Genomic DNA, 20,658 nt, shown 5'->3' on the forward strand with positions numbered 1-20,658 from the left:
TCTGGGTTCCTAGAATCAGACAAGGATTTGTGCCTCCAGCCTTCCAAGATGGAGCGCAAGACAGAACTTACTAGCTTGGCCCTCTTCCCTCGAAGATGAAGTTCTCATTCATTTATTCATTCATTCACTAGCTATTTATTAAAGCCTGCTCTGGGCCAGTTACTGGAGCAGGCCCTAAGGATACAACAGAGAACAAGACACATATATTTTCCGGCCTTAATGGAGCTTATTAGTCTAATGGGAAAGATAGCATAAACAGTGTTATGGAGGAAATAAGGCAACAGAAAATAAGATGGTATGGGGGGTGCCTACTTTAAAAGGACTGGTCGGGAAGGGCCCTTTAAGGAGGTTACACTTCATTTGAGAACTAGTGGAGGAGAAGGAACCAGTCAGGAAAAGGGCTTGGGGCAAAGGGAACAGCAGGAAAGATTTGGGTACATTGTAGGGATTTGTAAGGCTGCCTGGCTGAGTTTAGTGAGAAAGTAGGAGAGTAGCATCATGGAGACCATGGAGAGGTAGGCACAGATGGGGTACGCAGGACCCTATATAAAGGCCTTAAAAGAGGCTCATTTTAGAACCCCTGTAGGCTCTATATCCTTGAGCTTTCAGGGACCCACTCCACTTTATACCCACATCCTTTATTAAAATAAAATACATAAATGACTACACAACGATTGATTTTACATTTAGGATTAGTTGACATATTGTTATATTATGTAGTCACAAACATTGATTAATTTTGACTTTGTAGTTTTTGGAGCTAGTTCTTTTTTTTCCCTATCTCAAACATTTTTTATAGCTTCATGAAGATCTCAGCCCCTAGGCAGTGGGCCAGGAGTACCTAATGGATATAAAGATTCTGAGTGGTGAGCAGTTTACATTTTATTCAAAGTGTCATGGAAAGTCATGGAGGAGTTTTAAGCAGAGAGTGATATAACCTGATTTATATCACTGAAAGATTTCTCTGGCTTTTATGTGGAGAATAAATGAGGCTGGTAGAAATAGAAGAGGGGAGATCTGTTAGGATGTTGTTGCCTGACTAGAGTAGTGGCCCTGGAGAGATAGGTTTGAGATATATTTTGGGTATAGAAGTAACTGAATTTGCTGATGTATTAGACATTGGTGGGAGAGAAAGGAAGAAGATATGAATGATTCCCAGGCTTCTGATTTTAATGAGTGGGTGGATGTAAATCCCATTTACTAAGATACGCAAGTGGGGAGGAGTGTTTCTAGCAGAAAATGAAGAGTTTAATTTTGCAGATAGTAAATTTGATGTGTCTAGGAAACATCCAAGTAGAGCTATCACGAAAGTAGTTATCTGGAGGTTGGAAGAAAAACTCTGGGCTGGAGATAATACATTTATGGACATTCAAAGATTGGGAAAAGTAAGACAAGTTCTTAGAGGAATTCAAAAAGGAGGCTCTGGCGAGTAAACTGCCGAAAGCCAGGAGAGAATGGAGTCGTGGAGGCTGGAAATGGAGTGCTTCAAGAATGAGGCATGGTCAGGGGCCGCCGCCATGTCTCTAGTGATCCCTGAGAAGTTCCAGCACATTTTGCGAGTACTCAACACCAATATCGATGGGCGGCGGAAAATAGCCTTTGCCATCACTGCAATTAAGGGTGTGGGGCGAAGATATGCTCATGTAGTGTTGAGGAAAGCAGACATCGATCTCACCAAAAGGGCCGGAGAGCTCACTGAGGATGAGGTGGAACGTGTGATCACCATTATGCAGAATCCTCACCAGTATAAGATCCCAGACTGGTTTTTGAACAGACAAAAGGACGTGAAGGATGGAAAGTACAGCCAGGTCCTGGCCAATGGCCTGGACAACAAACTTCGTGAAGACCTGGAGAGACTGAAGAAAATTAGGGCCCACAGAGGGCTGCGCCACTTCTGGGGACTTCGTGTCCGAGGCCAGCACACCAAGACCACAGGGCGCCGTGGCCGCACCGTGGGTGTGTCCAAGAAGAAATAAATTTGTAGGCCTTGTCTGTTAATAAAATAGTTTATACACATAAAAAAAAAAAAAAAAAGAATGAGGCATGGTCAGTAGTGCCGAGTGCTGCTGAGTTCCACAAGGTGTCTGTTAGATGAATACTACCGGTGCCCACTGGATTGGCAATCCACTTGAGGGTAGAAGTACTTTGGGTCCACGTTGTCATTTCCCATCTCAAGAATGTACAGTTACTTTGTCTTGCCAGCCACATCACACTCAAATCTCTGCCATTTCTTCAGTGTTCTCTATCATCTCTTTCCCTCTACTTGTTCATTCATTTGTTATATTTGATCCAAGTCTACTTTCTGCCATGCCCAGTGGTAACTGCAGGGTAAGTACAGTTTCTGCCTTCTAGTAGCTAAGGGTCACAAGCACCTGACCTGGACTAACATGTATTCTGTTCCTTCCCAAGGAGACAGACCTGCTACTCCTTGGGGATGAGGGGTCGGGAGAATGGATGGGGGAGGTATCTCCTTAGCAGATTTACGCCTACCTCCTTGTGTTGAAACTTCCATCAGAAATGATTTACCAGGGCGCCTGGGTGGCTCAGTTTGTTAAGCGACTGCCTTCGGCTCAGGTCATGATCCTGGAGTCCCGGAATTGAGTCCCACATCGGGCTCCCTGCTCAGCGAGGAGCCTGCTTCTCCCTCTGGCCCTCCCCCCTCTCATGTGCTCTCTCTCTCTCTCTCTCATTCTCACTCTCTCAAAATAAATAATCTTTAAAAAAAAAAAATGATTTACCAGGGTGCCTGGCTGGCTCAGTCAGTAGAGCATGCGACCCTTGATCTCAAGGTTGTGAGTTCCAGCCCCACGTTGGGTATAGAGATTACTAAAAGAAAAAATAAATAAACTTAAAGAAAATTATTTCCCTCCTTTCTAAATCTTCCCCCAGGTCCTGCTTTAAGAGTCACACCTTGCATGTAGCTTGTTTCTTCAATAAGTATGCTTTCCCTCCTAAACGACACTGTGAACTCTTTAAGATGCCTTATATCTCTTTTATATCCTTCATATATGGAAGAACAACAGATACAGGGATGGATCTATCATGAGCCAACTGAAATTTAAGCTTCAGGGCCTCCTACTTGGACAGACCCCTTCCAAGGCCCTGCACTTAATTTTGTAGTCATAAAGAGCAGGGGAACATTGAGTACATGTTTGCTGATGGACTCCAAATTAACTAACTTTGAATATTTATTGATTTATTAAGCTTGTTTTATTCATTGGGATTTATATGAAGATTTTAGTTACTGATTATATCATTCCCTTTCCCAAAAGCCTTCAATGGCTCCTTATTGCCTCTAATTAAGTAGAAGCTTCTCAACCTGGCTTTCAAGGCCTGTCTCAATATGGCTGAATTTTATGTCTCCAGGTAACTCCTCAAACTCTCCTTACTTCCCCAACACTGACCCCCTTGCTGTCACCCTGGTGGTGTGGTTCATGCTGATTTCTCTGCTCAGAAATCTTCCTCTTCAAACTCTACCTTTTGACATCCTAACTTTAGACCATTGCTTCTGGAAGAGGAGACCCAGGACCAACAGCCTGACCTGAGAGCTTGTTGGAAATGCAGAATCTCAGACCCTGCTCCAGGCCTCCCAAATCAGAACCAATGCATGTTAAAATGCATTAACAAAATCCACAGTCAAGTTTGAGGTATATGGACTTAGGCCATTTCCCAGGCTACTTCCTCTAAGCATCTTAAACCTTTAAAAATCCCTACAATGAGAAATGTTTTTCCTCTTTTGAAACTTCTTCATTCTGGACTGCTCTAAAGGCGCTTCATTCTGCCTTGACTCATGGTTAATTATTTACAGGTCTTGGTTATCCTGTTCTTCCGTGAGTCTTTGAAAGCACTAGCAATGGAGTCTCAACTTAGAGATGAGTTAGTTCACTTGGTATTTCCTCTCTGCTTCTGCTACAATCCCATACACACACGTACACCCACCCAAACTTAGATGGTGCTGTAGCTGTTTTACTTGATACTCAGAATCTTGCAAGGATCCAAATATAAATTGACTCCCAGATGTGCCACGTGTGGGCAGGGAGATGGGTTGCAATTATTTTTATTTAAGAAAATGAGCATCTGGGCGCCTGGGTGGCTCAGTTGGTTAAGCGACTGCCTTCAGCTCAGGTCATGATCCTGGAGTCCCGGGATCGAGTCCCATATCGGGCTCCCTGCTCGGCAGGGAGTCTGCTTCTCCCTCTGACCCTCTTCCCTCTCGTGCTCTCTATCTCTCATTCTCTCTCTCAAATAAATAAATAAAATCTTTAAAAAAAAAGGAAACGAGCATCTCACTAGTATGTCACAAAAGTCTTGAATATCATTCCCTTTACCTTTGGTTGATACTGTGTGATAAAATTATATCTTCACCCCTGAATTTCAGAGTAGGGGGAAAACTGGCCTAAATTATTCAAAAATAGCTGGTTACCTATAACATTCTATAAAAACTTTGGGGGAGGAAATTCCACAGATTTTTTTAAAGATTTTATTTATTTGACAGAGAGAGACACAGTGAGAGAGGGAACACAAGCAGGGGGAATGGGAGAGGGAGAGGCAGACTTCCTGCCGAGCAGGGAGCCCGATGCGGGGCTCGATCTCAGGACCCTGGAACCATGACCTGAGCCGAAGGCAGACGCTCAATGACTGAGCCACTCAGGCGCCCCTCCACAGATTTTTTTTTTTAAGATTTTATTTAGAGAGAGAGAGAATGAGAGAGAGGGAAAGCACATGAGGGGGGGAGGGTCAGAGGGAGAAGCAGACTCCCTGCTGAGCAGGGAGCCCGATGTGGGACTCGATCCCGGGACTCCAGGATCATGACCTGAGCCGAAGGCAGTCGCTTAACCAACTGAGCCACCCAGGCTCCCCCCTCCACAGATTTTTACAGGTTAAAACAATATGCTGGGTTTCTTCCTAAAAATTTTAATTGAAAATTCCTACAAGAAATCAATGTTCACTGCAGAAAAAAAAATGAAAAAATGTATACAAGTCCCACCTCTTGCCCCACCCCACCACCCACCACCAAAATCAACCTAATCTTTCTACCGGGTGATAACTACTAATGCCACTTTGATACATTTCCTTCCTTTTATTTATTTATTTATTTATTTATTTATTTATTTATTTATTATAATTTATTTTATTTAACAATCTGGGAAGTTCGCAGCCATCAGCAGTTCCAGTGCAGTTTCAGGTGCAATTGGGAATTCAGGAATCTCTGTGGAGCTGTTAGTGTAGCGAACCTTGTAGGTAAAATACATGCATACTTTTGATAGCACATGTGAAGGAATCTCTCTAAAATTGACTTCATTAGTTTCGTTCTCAGCAAACTGACCTGGGCCACTCAACATGGCTTTTATTGTTCCAGATGTTAGTGCATGTTCTCTTTTTACAATAAATTCATGACCATCCGAAGATATCAATTTGACATACATGGCATCAGGGCCTTCACAGCCACCATAGGTTTCCTCTTCTCCATCCATTATGTTCTTATGAAATTCTCCTTTACTTCCACAGGAACTTTAGTAGTTTCTCGTCAGCCCTGCAGCCACCGCAGCCACCGCACCGGGTCCCCGCGCACCGCCACAGCCCCCACTCCAGCGGTACATTTCCTTCCTGATGGGATCTTTCCTGGTCAAAAATATAAATCGGTCTCATTCTTTTTACTAGTTACATAGTATTTCACTATAAGCTATATCATACAAATTTGTTTAATTGATTCTGTATCATTAGATTGTTTTCAATATTTTGCTACTTAAGGCTGCAAGGAGCACTTTGTATATTCATCTTAGGATAAAGTTTTTAAAGTTAATTTCTGGTTGTCAGAGTGATATTACTTAAAATTAGGTTAGGCTGCAAGTGATAGAGAATTCCCAACTACTGTAGCTTAAGCAAGATAAAATGTGTTTTTCTCACATAAACAAGGTCTAGAGATAAGCAATCAGGGCTGGTGTGGCAGCTTCGCAATCATCTGGAATCCAGGCTCTTTCTATCTTCCTGCTTTTCAACCTCCCCCCCACCCCGCCCCCTGTGGCTTCCACCTCATGGCTCAAGATGGAGGCTTGAACTCAAAGCATCATATTCACATTTCAGCCTGCAGGAAGAAAGAAAGGGGAAGAAGAGACTTCTCTCTGATCCTTTATTTTATTATTATTATTTTTAAAAGTTTATTTATTTGAGAGAGAGAGAGAGTACACACAAATGTGGGGAGGAGCAGAGGGAGAGGGAGAGAAGCAGACTCCCCACTGAGCACAGAGCCTGTTGTGGGGCTCAATCCCATGAACCTAAGATCATGACCTGAGCCGAAACCAAGAGTCAGACGCTTAACTGACTGAGCCATCCAGATGCCCCCTCTTTGACCCTTTAAAGACTCTCCTTGACATGGATTTGGTCAGAACTTAGTAACGTGGTCACTCTTTTTTTTTTCCTAAGATTTTATTTATTTATTTGAGAGAGAGAGAAAGAGAGAGAGAGAGCATGAGAGGGAAGAGGGTCAGAGGGAGAGGCAGACTCCCCGCTGAGCAGGGAGCCCAATGTGGGACTCGATCCCGGGACCCCAGGATCATGACCTGGGCTGAAGGCAGTCGCTTAACCAACTGAGCCACCCAGGTGCCCACATGGTCACTCTTAACTAGAAAATATTCCATAGGGCCCTGTGCCCAACTGAAAAATAGGGGATTCTGTTACTATGTAAGAAGGGAGGAACAGGGAGCATCTGGGTGGCTCACTTGGTTGCATGTTGGACTCTTGGTTTCCACTCAGGTCATGATCTCAGGGTCCTGGGCATGGCATCTCCTGGAAATTTTCTCTCTCTTCTCCCTCTGCCTCTGCCCCCCCAAAATCTCTTAAAGGAAAAAAAAAAGAAGGAAAGAGCAGATATCAGGGTGTAACAGCCGTCCCTGTACAAAAGGTTAGCACATTTTCCATTTTTGGTACATTTTGCCTTCTTTTCCATCACTTTATCAACAGTTTTTAATGAGGAAATTAATCTAACAACAGCCTAAACCAATTTCCTGTTGGTTCTTTTTTTTTTTTTAAGATTTTATTTATTTATTTGAGAGAGAGAGCGCACATGAGAGAGGGGAGGGTCAGAGGGAGAAGCAGACTCCCTACTGAGCAGGGAGCCCGATGTGGGACTCCATCCCGGGACTCCAGGATCATGACCTGAGCCGAAGGCAGCCGCCCAACCAACTCGGCCACCCAGGCGCCCTCCTGTTGGTTCTTGATAGAGAAGACACACAATTGGCTTATGTCTTTTATATAATTGAATGCAATTAAAGCCATCTCTAACTTCCCTTCTTTAGACAAAGTAATTTCCTTTCTAGTTGGATTTCCTTAGAGTTTCCAAATCCTATTCCATCCTTCTGAGGTATTTGTTGTGTTCTATCGATGTTGCCTTATTTTGGTCCCTAAGTTTCTTACCTTTTATTCTTACTAAATCATAATTGTCTGAATTGAATTGAAATATAGTGATTTTCCTCCTCTACTTTTGTGCATTTCTTTCCCTTTTTTTTAAAAAAATATTTTATTTATTTATCTGATAGAGAGAGACACAGAGAGAGGGAACACAAGCAGGGGGAGTGGGAGAGGGAGAAGCTCCCGGCGGAGCAGGGAGCCTGATGTGGGGCTCGATCCCAGGACCCTGGGATCATGACCTGAACTGAAGGCAGATGCTTAATGACTGAGCCACCCAGGTGCCCCTTGAGCATTTATTTCTTTACACATCAAGAGTAAAGCCCAATGATGGATATTTTAGCTTCTCTTTTGTCATCCTTTTTTACTAAAAAGATGATATTTTATTTTTATTTTTTATTTTTAAAGACTAGTCAGCTGAATCACAAAAATTGCTAGCAAAAATAATAAGGCAGATTCCAATGATTTGCATAGGGCAGTTGAAAATACATAAATAACAAAAAATACATAATAACAAAAAATAAACCGTATAAACTGAGCGTATGTGGAGCTAGGGGCTGTTACATAGAGTCCTCAGGATGTGACATAGTGATAAAATATCATCCCAAAATAGGCTTTGGCAGGAGAATGGCAAGAAATTCTTCACTTTTCAGACAAGGACACCAAGGTCCAAGGAATTAAACGTCTTTCCCAAAGTTTTCAACTCCAGCATCCTGGCAGGAATCCAGTTTGAGGAATCACGCTTGAGTCCCATCAGAATTTGCCTAGAAAAGTATATGTTAACAAATATGTTAACAAAAATCATATGCATAGTGTAATACTATTTTTGAAAGAAAAATGGGTCTCTAAGTGTATAAAATATTGGAAGGAATGACACCATTAATATGTTGGCATAGTTATTATTTTTGCATGGAAATATGAAGGGAGCTGTAACTAAGTTGTTTTTTTCTTTTCTGCATTTCCAGGTTTTCCAAGCTCTGTGTATGGAGCCAGTGTTATTTGTTTTACCAGAAAAAATATTAATAATACGCACTGTTGCATATTACGGTACCATAAATGGAAGGGTTGGAAAGTAGTTTTGGAAGTTTTAATGAGTATCATTATAAACCAGAAGATGGTAATAAATAAATGTATTCAACTATCTAAGCCTGTTGAGAGTTCTGTCTGGGAAGCCAGGAGGCAGAAGGAACAGAGAGCACAGCCATTAGTGGGTATTACCTCTTTTCCCCCAAATCTTTTCCTGATCTCCTTTCAAAAGAAGCCCTACCCCAAGGTTAATTTTTAGAAGGGAGTAAGATTCTAATTTTATTGCCCTTCAGATTACATCAAGCTCCTGGCAAGTATACAACAAAACCCTGAGATAATGTGGATTCAGATATGAAGGGACCGGCTGTTGGCTCCCACCCTCTGAAGCTGACTCAGCCCCAACTGGCAATATATTTAGTCCTATATTTTATATTTTATGATTGAATTATTCGGACTGCTCTTTTAGCGTTATGATGGGAATTCTGGAAAGTGGTTTTGTTTTAAAATTAAGGCCAATGAGCCACAGCGTGGGAGCAAATACTTGCAAAAGACATAGTTTATAAAGGACTGTTATCCAAAATATACAAAGAACTTCTAAAACTCAACTAAGAAAATGAACAACCTAACTGAACAATGAGCAAAAGACCTGAAGAGATACCTCACAGAAAAAGATACACAAATAGCAATAAGCAGATGAAAACATGCTCCACATCATCATGTTGTCATCAAGGAACTGCAAATTTAAACAACCATCCCAGGACACACCTATTAGAATGGCCCAAATCCCAAACTCTGACAACACCAGATGCTGGTGAGTATGTGGAGCAATAGGAACTGTGATTTATTGCTGGTGGGAATGCAAAATGGTACAGCCATTCTGGAAAGCAGTTTGGTGATCTCTTACAAAACTGAACATATTCTTACCAGATGATCCAGGAATCATGCTCCTTGGTATTTACCCAAAGGAGTTGAAAGCTTATGTCACACAGAAACCTGCACATGAATGTTTATAACAGCTTTATTCATAACTGCCAAAACTTGAAAGCAACCGAGATGTCTTTCAGTAGGTGAACAGGTAAACAAACTGCGGTACATCCAGTCAATGGAATATTATTCAGTGCTAAAAAGAAATGAGCTATCAAACCATGAAAAGACACAGAGAAAACTTAAATGCATATTACCAAGTGAAAGATGTCAGTCTGAAAGGCAGCATATTGTGATTCCAATTACATAACATGTGGAAAAGGCAAAACTATGGAGATAGTAAAAGGACCAGGAATTGCCAAGGACTGGGGAGGAGGGAGGATTGAAGAGGCAGAATGCAGAGGATTTTTAGGGTACTGAAAATATTTTGTATGATACTATAATGGTGGATACATGTCATGATACATTTGTCAAAACCCATAGAATGTACAACACCAAGAGTGAACCCTCATGTGAACTGTGGACTTCGGGTGACAGTGATGTATCTATATAAGTTCATCAGTTTTAACAAGTGTACCACTCTTGTGGAGGATGCTGATGCAGGGGGAGGCTGTGCGTGTGTAAGGGTGGGGCACGGGCATATGGAAAACTTCTATAACTTCCACTCAATTTTGTTGGGAGCCTAAAACTGCTCTAAAAAATAGTCTATTTGTAAAAAAAATTTTAAGGCCATTACTGAGCCTTAATTTTTTTAAGTTTTTTTATTTTAATTCCAGTATAGTGAACATACAACCCAGCCTTTAATTTAGGAATTTTTTTTTTCCAGTTAAAAAAACTAGACTCTAGGGGTGCCTGGGTGGCTCAGTCAGTTAGGCGTCCGCCTTCGGCTTGGGTCATGACCCCGGGGTCCTGGGACCCGGTCCCTGCTTAGTGGGGAGCCTGCTTCTCCCTCTGCCTCTCTCTCTCTCATGAATAAATAAATAAAATCTTTAAAAAAAAGAAAGAAAACTTTAAAAGATACTTTAAGCAAAATATCTTTTTTTCTGTTCTACTAAATACTTTTTATAAGACCTCATGAATGCAACACTAATGGCAATTTTTTGTTTTGTTTTGTTTTTACTAATGGCAAGTATTAAAGCAAATTCCATGTGAGTAGATTTGGCAGGACAGTCATTGCAAAACACTGGACAAGTATAAAAAGTACATCCCTGTGGGAAAACCTGCTAAAAAATTAATTTCCAGATGGTCAAAGTTCAGGCTTGACTCATTTGTACTGTTTTACAAATTGAAAACACTGAAACTGAGAAAACTCAGAAAACTATAATTCTCATTAATTGACTGAAATTATTAAGTAAACAAGCCTCAGGATCAAGGGTACTGGCTGGTCATTGAACAGAGCGCATTTCAAGCAGAAATGGGCGCTGTAATTTTTCCGGCAGGTGGCAGCAGAGAGCCGTAAAAGATCTTAATACGTCGTTCCCCGCCCACCCCCCCACCCCCCCGCCGCCCCGCATGAGGCGTGGAAATCCCAAAGGTAGAGGACTGGAAAGCACGTTAGTTGTCACAAAACACCTTCTTTTCACAGATGAGGAAACCGAGCTCCAAAGAGATTATCTGACCTTCCTAAGGCAAAATTCATTAAAATTCCTTGAAACATGTCAGGCTATGCAGATTTCACTTATAATTACATTCCATGCCATGCAAACACACTTAATTAGATATAATAAAATATTTCACATGGAATATTAAGGTTTGATTAAAAAGCCTTTGCAGTATTTCCAGAATGCTCTCTTTTTTTAAAGTTTATATTTTAATTCCAGTTACTTAACATACAGTGTTATATTAGTTTCAGGTGTACAATATAGTGAGTCAACACTTCCATACATCACCCTGTGCTCATCCCAAGCACACGCCTTAATTTCCATCACCCATTTAACTCCCCCACCTCCCCTCTGGTAACCATCAGATTGTTGTCTATGATTAGAAGTCTTGCTTTGACTCTCATTTTTTTTCCTTTGCTTTTTTGTTTCTTAAATTCTACATATGAGTGAAATAATATGGTATTTGTCTTTCTCTGTCTGACTTATTTTGCTTAGCATTATACTCTCTAGCTCCATCCATGTCGTTGCAAATGGCAAGAGAACTCTATCTCTTTTTGATTAAAATCTTTAAAAAAGCCATGTGAAAGCTTTCTGGTAGAAAGTGCACTGAGAGAGAGAAAGTACAGATTGGGGAAGCAAACTTGAATTTGATTCTTCATCCATCCCATGTCTGCTGTCTCACCTTGAGTAAATAACCAGCTTTGTGTTTACTTATAAAATGGAGTGATAAGATAGGACTGTGTCATAGGACTGTGGAGTGATAATATAGGGTTGTGCCATAGGACTGTGGCAAGATTTAAATGAGATCTCACTTGTAATGTACTTGGCTGATCCATAGCAGACACTCAATGAATGTTACTTGCTTTTTCTGCCCACGCCAGGGTACACAGAAATGGAAAGACTGAGTATGTCATTACTAGGGCTGCCAGATAAAATACAGGACACCCAGTTAAATTTTAATTTCAGATAAACAGTAAACACTTTGTTAAGTGTAAATATGTCCCTAATTTTGTATGCTACATATTCATCCAAAAAAATTACTTTATTTATCTGAAATTAAAATTTAACTGGGTGTTCTGTATTTTTCCTTGCTACATCTGGCAACCCCAAGTTTTAAAGTCTCCTGATTTATTACAAAATGAATAATTTTGTAATTATTCATTTAAAGAAGTGTTATAAAATTTGCACTAAATTTTTAAATACTTACATTTAATAAATTAGAATTCCAAACAAAAACCACTTTGCCATATAACTGCTGGTCCCAAGATAACGAAAGGACTCATAACAACTATTAATTCTCAGGACACCTACAGGAAGAGTGGCCTGGTATGGAGACATACACTTAAAACTGCGTAACAAATGTTTTTATCTCTTTTGTGTGTCTTTGTGACTGTATTGTAATCTCATTTGGAGATGAAGTCAAAGATCTAAGTTTGAGCTCTTTTGTGACTGTGAGGGCTCAGCCAAATGGCTCTCCAGCCCCCCATGATAAGCCCTACTCACTTTCTGATAGAATAGAGATACTTGGTACTTCATCCTAGAAAAATGTTTCCTTTGTCAAATATGACAGGATCTTTTATGTGGTTGTATTTTCCGTATTGTTTCTTTGTTGATGTTGGGAAAAAGAGAAAGCTAATGGGCTGAATGCAGCCAAGGGACATAGTGGCCCAATTTCTACCCTGTAAGGAAATGATGGAGCTGCAGCAGAACTTTAATATAGCCCAAAGGAGGGCACGTTCTCCTTTTAACCACCTGCATAAAGGAGAGTGATCGTTTATTAGGCTCTGAAGTTGTCCGTTCATCACGTCTCAAGATCATGGTGGTCATCCAATGGCTTCACAAAGGTATTAGAGAAGAAGTAGCCTAGACAAGTAGCCCGATGAAGCAGCTGGCCTCAATGTTTGACACATGACAAATTTACCGGTAAAGCTGAACTTTATTTTTTTTAAAGATTTTATTCATTTATTTGACAGAGAGAGAGTGAGGGAGTACAAGCAGGGGGAGCAGCAGGGGGAGAAGGGGAAGCCGACTCTCAGCTGAGCAGGGAGCCTGACTCAGGACTCGATCCCAGGACACTGGGATCCCAGGACCCTGGGATCATGACCCGAGCAGAAGGCAGACACTTAACCAACTGAGCCACCCAAGCGCCCCATAAAGTTGAACTTTAAAGATATACACATATATTAAGGTTTTCTTTAAAAATTACATTTATTAACTATTGAATAAATAAAATGAGTAAAATACATGTAAGGAGTAAAGAATCACAATGTAAGGGACTCTGGTGTCTACCCCCCCCCTCAGTTTTAGAAAAAAAATCAGCATGACCTCTGAAGTTCCCTAGGGTCCCCTTCCTTCCCTCTCCCCTCGGAGGTAACCATTATCCCGAATTTGTGCTTCTATATCTCCTTGTTTTTCATTATTGTTTTAGCACGGGTTTATATGTGCTTAAAATTTTAAGAGAAATATGGCATGCATACAAAATCATGCATGCATGCATACAATCATGCATGGAAACATATGTTTACTTTAACAAACAACAATGGGGCACCTGGGTGTCTCAGTCGTTAAGCGTCTGCCTTTGGCTCAGGTCATGATCTCAGGGTCCTGGGATCGGGCCCCGCATGGGGCTCCCTGCTCAGCGGGAAGCCTGCTTCTCCCTCTCCCCCACCTGTGTTCCCTCTCTTGCTGTGTCTCTCTCTGTCAAATAAATAAAATCTTAAAAAAAAATGAAAGTAAAATTTCTACCAGTAGATGGTATATAGAAATGCACTTGATTTTCATTTATCGGTTTTTGTATCTAACACTTGCTTGCTAAATTCTCTTATTAATTCTTGTAACTATACCTATAGCTTCTTTGAGATTTTCAAGTAAATAATCCTATTATCTATGAATAATGACAGTTTTGTTTCTTTCATTCCAATTTTTTAAAAAGATTTTATTTATTTATTTGACAGAGAGACACAGTGATAGAGAGAACACAAACAGGGGGATTGGGAGAGGGAGAAGGAGGCTTCCCACTGAGCCAGGAGCCTGATGCAGCGCTCGAGCCCAGGACCCTGGGATCATGACCTGAGCTGAAGGCGGAGGCTTAACGACTGAGCCACCCAGGCGCCCCCTCTTTCATTCCAATTTTTATACTTGCTTTTACTCTGCTGGTCTCCAGTACAATATAGAAAATCAGCCATTTTTGTCTTGTTTCCAGCCTTAAAGGAAATTATTTTTATTTATTTATTTTTTATATTTTATTTATTCATTTGAGACACAGAGATACAGAAAGAAAGAGAGAGCATGAGGAGGGGGAGAGGCAGCCAGAGAGGGAGAAGCAGGCTCCCCGCTGAGCCAGGAGCCCGATGTGGGGCTCGACGTGGGGCTCGACGCGGGGCTCGATCCCAGGATCCTGGGATCCTGGGATCATGACCTGAGCTGAAGGCAGACGCTTAACATCTGAGCCACCCAGGTGCCCCAGAAATGATCTTTATATATCACCATTATGCTTGCTAATAGTTTTTCTTTCTTAAAATCATTAATGGATATTCAATTCTGTCAGACTTTTTCCCTTATTCAGTTAATGCGATAAATTTCATTACTTGGTTTTCTTTTTTATAATTTTTCATTATGAATAATTTCCAATGTACATAAAAGTTAAAGAATAGTAAAATGAACACACATATATCTATGACTTAGGTACAAAAGTCGTTAACATTTTATTATTTTTGCCTTATCTATGTATCATATCTATCTATATATACATGTGTATAAATTTAATATATATATATATTTTTCTTAACCATTTGAAGGTAACCTGCAGATATCATTACACGCCACCCATGAAATACTTCAGCATGTAGCTCCTAAGTGTAAGGACATTTTCCTACAAAAACACAATATATTATCACACCTAAAAGAATGAATAATTAGTTGATTTCTTAATATTAAATCTATAAGGCATTTCTGGGATAAATCCAACTTGGTAATAACCTATTACCTTTTTAAATATTGCTGACAAGTTTGTTAATATTTTACTTATCATATTTGCATCTATATTTGTGAGTGAACTTGGTATATAATATTTTTTCTGCATTCTGTCCTTGTACAGTTTTGGAATGTTGCTTTGGCATTGTTCTATGTATATCCATTAAATTAAGCTTGGTGATGGTGCTATTCAAATTTCATAAATACTTACGATTTTTTTTTTTTTTTGCCTGCTTGGTTTATTGGTCACTGAAGAGTGGTATTGCTTACTATCTCCCATTATCATGATAGATTTTCAGCCTCCACTTTTGGTCTGTCAGTTTTTGCAATATATTTTTTATCATTATATGTATAATGATCTAATAATATTTTTACCTAATAACATTTTTTTTTGCTTTCAAGTACATTTTGTCTAATACTTACATAGTTATATCAGCTTTCTTTTACTTAGCATTTGCTTAGTGTGTCTTTCCCATTCTTTTGATTTCAATCTTTCTGTTCTAGGTGAGTTTTTTTAATAAACTGTATAGAGCTGGGTTTTTCTCTACTCTGACAATCTTTTAACTGCAGCATCTATTGCATTGCACATTGCTAATAAATTATTCTTTTCTTCATTTTATTTTTTTTTGTTTTTTTTTTAAAGATTTTATTTATTTATTTGAGAGAGAATGAGAGATAGAGAGCACAAGAGGGAAGAGGGTCAGAGGGAGAAGCAGACTCCCTGCTGAGCAGGGAGCCCGATGCGGGACTCGATCCCGGGACTCCAGGATCATGACCTGAGCCGAAGGCAGTCGCTTAACCAACTGAGCCACCCAGGCGCCCTATTTTATTTTTTTTAAGTTTATTTATTTAAGTAATCTCCACACCCAAAGTGGGCCTTGAACTCACAACCCTGAGATCAAGAGTCACATGCTTTACTGACTGAGCCAGCCAGGTGCCCCTATTTTTCTTTTTTAAATTGTTATTTATAGGGTGCCGGGGTGGCTCAGTCGTTAAGCGTCTGCCTTCGGCTCAGGTCATGATCCCAGGGTCCTGGGATCGAGTCCCACATCGGGCTCCCTGCTCGGCAGGAAGCCTGCTTCTCCCTCTCCCACTCCCCCTGCTTGTGTTCCTGCTCTCGCTATCTCTCTCTCTCTGTCTGTCAAATAAATAAATAAAATCTTTAAAAAAAAAATTGTTGTTTATAGTTGACCCTGGAACAACATGGGTTTGAAGTATGTGATTCCACTTATACATGTTCTTTTTTTTTTTTTTACAGTACAGTCCTGTAAATATATTTTCTCTTCCTTATTATTTTCTTAATAATATTTTCTTTTCTCTAGTTTACTTTATTGTAAGAATAGAGTATATAATACATATAAAATTAAGTGGGTTTTTTTTTTTTTTGAACGACAAAGATTTATTTCTTGGTCACATTATATGTCAAATGCTAGTTGCTCATTTAGTGACTCGGGGACCCAAGGCAGTTGGAGGCTGCATCTCAACATGATTCTATGACCATCACAGCAGAAGTGAGGACTGGATGGTCTCACATTGGAAATTAAATATTCTAGCATAGAAGTGACACAAGTCAAAAAATAAGTATTAATCGACAGTTTATGTTATCATTTAGGTTTCCGGTCAACAGTAGACTATTAGTAGTTGAGTTTTGGGGGAGTCAAAAGTTATACGTGGATTTTTGACTGCATGGGGAGTCAGTGCCCCTAAGTCCCATGTCATTCAAGGGTCAACTGTATTTGTTTCTCCCTTTTGATGCTTATTCCTCTTCTCTTTTAACTTTTTTAAAATTACTTTTTATCATTTCACGTGTCTTCTTTTTTTAAAAAAATATTTTATTTATTTATTTGAGAGAGAGAATGAGATAGAGAGAGCATGAGAGGGGCAAGGGTCAGAGGGAGAAGCAGACTCCCTGCTCATCAGGGAGCCCGATGCGGGACTCAATCCTGGGACTCCAGGATCGTGACCTGAGCTGAAGGCAGTCACTTGACCAACTGAGCCACCCAGGCACCCTCATGTGTCTTCTTCTATTAGTGTGGAAGCTAAGTATACTATTCTCAGACTTTAAGCCTTTCATCTAAAAATGTGTCTTGCCTACTTAACTCATCCAAAATAGATCTTCATTCTTTTGCCTTCTTCCAAACACTGTAAGGACGTTAAAACACTATAATTCCCATCACCCATCTTCTGACTTAAGTGTTATTGGGCTGTGTGTTTGAGTTCTTTCTTGCTAGTTTGTTTTTTCTGTAAAGCTTCTATTACTCACAGCGGGGAGGGGGCTTGGTCCCCTCGGCAGCTGCTTTCTTCACGGTGGCCAGGACACTGCTCAGTTCTCTTGTTTCCTCTTGGCACAGATAGGTGTCTCTACTGTTTTCTTGATGAACTTGAAGGCCTGCCTGTCCTTGGAGACCTTGAGCAGCTCCCTGGTGTGGAGTTCATGTACCATTTAGAGCAACATTGCACACCTCTTGGATGATGTCCCACAGGAACGTGGTGTGCCTGATGAGGCACCGGAGGCCATAGCTGTGCGTTGGCTTGCTCACGTTCTTGGTCGCCTCGTGCCCCTGGTTGAGATCCATGGCCATGGGATAGCACAGAACCATGGCCGGACCTATACTGCAACCCCGGGGGGCCAGATAGCCTTCTGTTAGTTTTTCAATGCCATGGGAATTTATTGTAGTTTTAAGCAGTAAATAGTCGATCAGTAAAATAGATAGTCCATATTTGACTCATTATTTTACCACTTTTGTCTCTTTTCACTCCTTCCTTTATCTCATTCCTTCCATCTGAGATTACTTTTCTTCCACTTGAAATACATACTTTGAGGGGCGCCTGGGTGGCTCATTTGGTTGGGCGTCTGACTCTTGATTTTGGCTCAGGTCATGATCTCAGGGTGGTGAGATTGAGCCCCGCCTTGGGGTCCATGCTGAGCGTGGAGCCTGCTTAGGATTCTCTCTCCTTCTCCCTCTGCCCCACCCACCAGATTGCATGCACCTGCTCACATACTTTGTCTTTCTCAAAAAACTCCCAAAAAACAAAAAACATACTTTGAAATTTACTTAGGTGATGCTCTTTAGTAGCAAATGTTTTTAGTTTTTATTTGTTTGAAATTCCTTCTTTTCACCTTTGTTCTTTTTTTTTTCTTTTTAACTAGGGTCCACACCCAACATGGGGCTTAAAATCACAACCCCAGAGATTAAGAGTTCTGTGCTTTATTGACTGAGCCAGCCCAGTACCCTTCACCTTTGTTCTTTATAGATTTTCAGTAGGTATAGAATTCTAGGTTGATTGCAATTTCTTCTCAGCACAGTGAATTCCATTATCTTTTTACTTTTATTTTTGCTCTTAAGATATCAGCTATCAGTCTAATTGCTGCAGCTTTGAAGTTATCTGACTTTTCTCTCTGCATTTACAATCTAGAGTCTGTCTTTGGTGTTCTGCAATTTTATTATGATGTGTTGGAATGCAATTTCCTTTTATTTCTAGTAGGGATTCACTGGGATTCTTGAATCTGAGTATCCTTCCATTTCCCATTTTTTTGGTCTCACTGTGCTCAGCCTGAAACATTTCTTCAGATGTCTTCTAGCTCATGAATTCCCTTTCACTGTGTCTGTCTGCTATTAAATCTGTCCAGTGAGTTTTATGTTTTAATTATTATATTTCTCATTTCCAGAATATTTTTTAAAGGTTATATTTATTTGAGAGAGAGAGACTGAGCCACCCAAGCACCCTTCATTTCCAGAATTTTATTTACTTTTTGCAAACTGCTTGATCATTTTTGCAGTCTCTTTTACTCCTATGAATCCCTTTTTTTATTTCTTAAAAGCTCTAAAATAGTTATTTTATATCAAGTTTCTAAGAATTCCTATATCTAAAGTCTGGTACATCTGAATCTGCAGTCTGTGTTTCAGCTTCTCTTGCTCGTGGTGCCTTGTTTCCTTGGGTTTTATGATTTTCACTGTGAGCTTACATTTCTTAAAATTTTACCTGGGAATTTTTGGGGGGACCCTGAGATAAAGGTGGGTTCATCTAGAGAGGATTTGCATTTGCTTCTTCCAGCACTTCAGGCACTTAGGACCCCTTTCCGTTAAATTTTCTGCTGAAGGCTTTTCAGATCAAACAACTAATACACATATGGGCTGTAAACTTGTGCGGGGCCTAGCTTTGGGTACATATTCTCAAGAGTTAGTTTTACTTTCATGTGGTACCAATAACCAAGATAGCCCATTTTGGTTGCAAACCCTCCAGGTGGAAGCATTAGATTTCCAGATCTGCCTTCATTTACAATAGGGTAAACTTCGCGATAAACCCATGGTAAGTTGAAAATATTGTTAAGTCGAAAATGCATGTAATACACCTAACCTGTGGAGCATCATAGCTTAGCCTAGCCTACCTTAAGTGTACACAGAATACTTACATTAGCCTGCAACTGGGCAAAACACAGAGCCTATTATTTTATAATAAAGTGTTGAATATCTCATGTGATTAACTGAATACTGTACTGAAAGTGTAAAATGGTGGTATGGGTACAGAATGGTTGTAAGTGTATCGATTGTTTACGTTCCTGATTGCCCTGCCCAGCTTCATGGGAAAGCGTCATACTGCATATTGCTGGCCCAGGAAAAGACCAAAATGCAGAATGTGAAGTATGGTTTCTATGGAATGTGTATCAATAATATTCTTAAAGTTCCTCTAGAAAATCCTCAGGCTTTTATGTGTCAACCCTTTTCCCATCTCTTTATATCATTTTTTCCCTCTCAGCATCCTGTCCTTTGAGTATGACACCTACTCACTGAATTTTAGCATGTGAACCTGATAGCTTGGGCTGATGAAGAATTATGTAACGTTTAGACAGAGAAAAAGATTTCAAGGGCAACTGAAGTCTGCAATGTTCATGCAGTTTTGGATTTGTTTTGTTTTGCTTTTTTCCTCTTGTTTTCTTTTATGGTTTAAAATTCAATTTTGAAACACTCCTAAGCAGCCCGGCTATTTATTTCCCTTGTTAACATTTCTGGTAAAGAGAACAGTTTAATGTTTATCAAAGGAATATTTTTAAGGACAGCACGATCACATTGGATGGTCTCCATTTTTAGCATGTCTGGTTTCGAAGCACGTCACTGAAACATTCTGAACATCTGATTCTCCGCATTTCATCAAATAACATGCTTTATTTTCTATGAATGTCCTGATTATTGCAGCCGGAGTCAAGAAAACACGGCAAAGAGGAGACAAGGTGGCGTAACCCTCTCTTTCCACTTCTCAGCTCGAAAGGGCTTTTTTTTTTTTTTCTCACTTTCCTTCTGTTTCCTAAAAGCTTCTCTGACCAACCCAGAGGGAGTCATCTCCTCCCGCCCTGAAAAGGAATGAAGATGGTATTCTAGTCCTCCGTGCATCTTCTCAGGTGACCCATTGTATCTCAGCATCTTCTGGAACATCCCTTTCTCTTTTTTTTTCTGTCTTACCTCTCTGGCCTCTCCTTCTGACCACCTTCTCAGGGGCCCCTTCTCATCCACCTACTCCTTAAATGCCAATGCTTCTGAAGGCTGTGTGAGAGACCATTTTCTCTCCCCCAGCCACATACTCACCCCCATCCGTGGTTCCAACCACTGCCTTATGTTGAAATGCACAAAGATAGATCTTCAGGTCAGCCTCCCCCGGAGCCCCAGATCCCATATCCAACTACCTGCCGAGTACCTCCACCCAGATATCCATGGGTTTTTCAACCCAATATGTC

General features: G+C 40.4%; 1 protein-coding gene and 2 pseudogenes across 1 annotated transcript; 1 reads left to right on the plus strand and 2 right to left on the minus strand.

Moving 5' to 3' along the window:
- The first annotated feature begins 1,508 nt into the window (after positions 1-1,508).
- Positions 1,509-2,037, plus strand: LOC112814100 (small ribosomal subunit protein uS13-like). Its single transcript, XM_073883852.1, has one exon. It carries the CDS (start codon positions 1,518-1,520, stop codon positions 1,974-1,976), a length of 459 nt encoding a protein of 152 aa, XP_073739953.1. The 5' UTR covers positions 1,509-1,517; the 3' UTR covers positions 1,977-2,037.
- A 3,082-nt stretch (positions 2,038-5,119) lies between these two features.
- On the minus strand, positions 5,120-5,586 carry LOC112814101 (elongin-C pseudogene; annotated as a pseudogene).
- Positions 5,587-17,182: 11,596 nt separating this feature from the next.
- Positions 17,183-17,527, minus strand: LOC112813943 (large ribosomal subunit protein eL36-like; annotated as a pseudogene).
- Between the last annotated feature and the right edge of the window lie 3,131 nt (positions 17,528-20,658).

Source organism: Callorhinus ursinus, unplaced genomic scaffold (assembly GCF_003265705.2).
Source record: "Callorhinus ursinus isolate GAN/ISIS: 27379988/994484 unplaced genomic scaffold, GSC_fseal_2.0 scaffold52, whole genome shotgun sequence".
Lineage (NCBI taxonomy): Eukaryota > Metazoa > Chordata > Mammalia > Carnivora > Otariidae > Callorhinus > Callorhinus ursinus.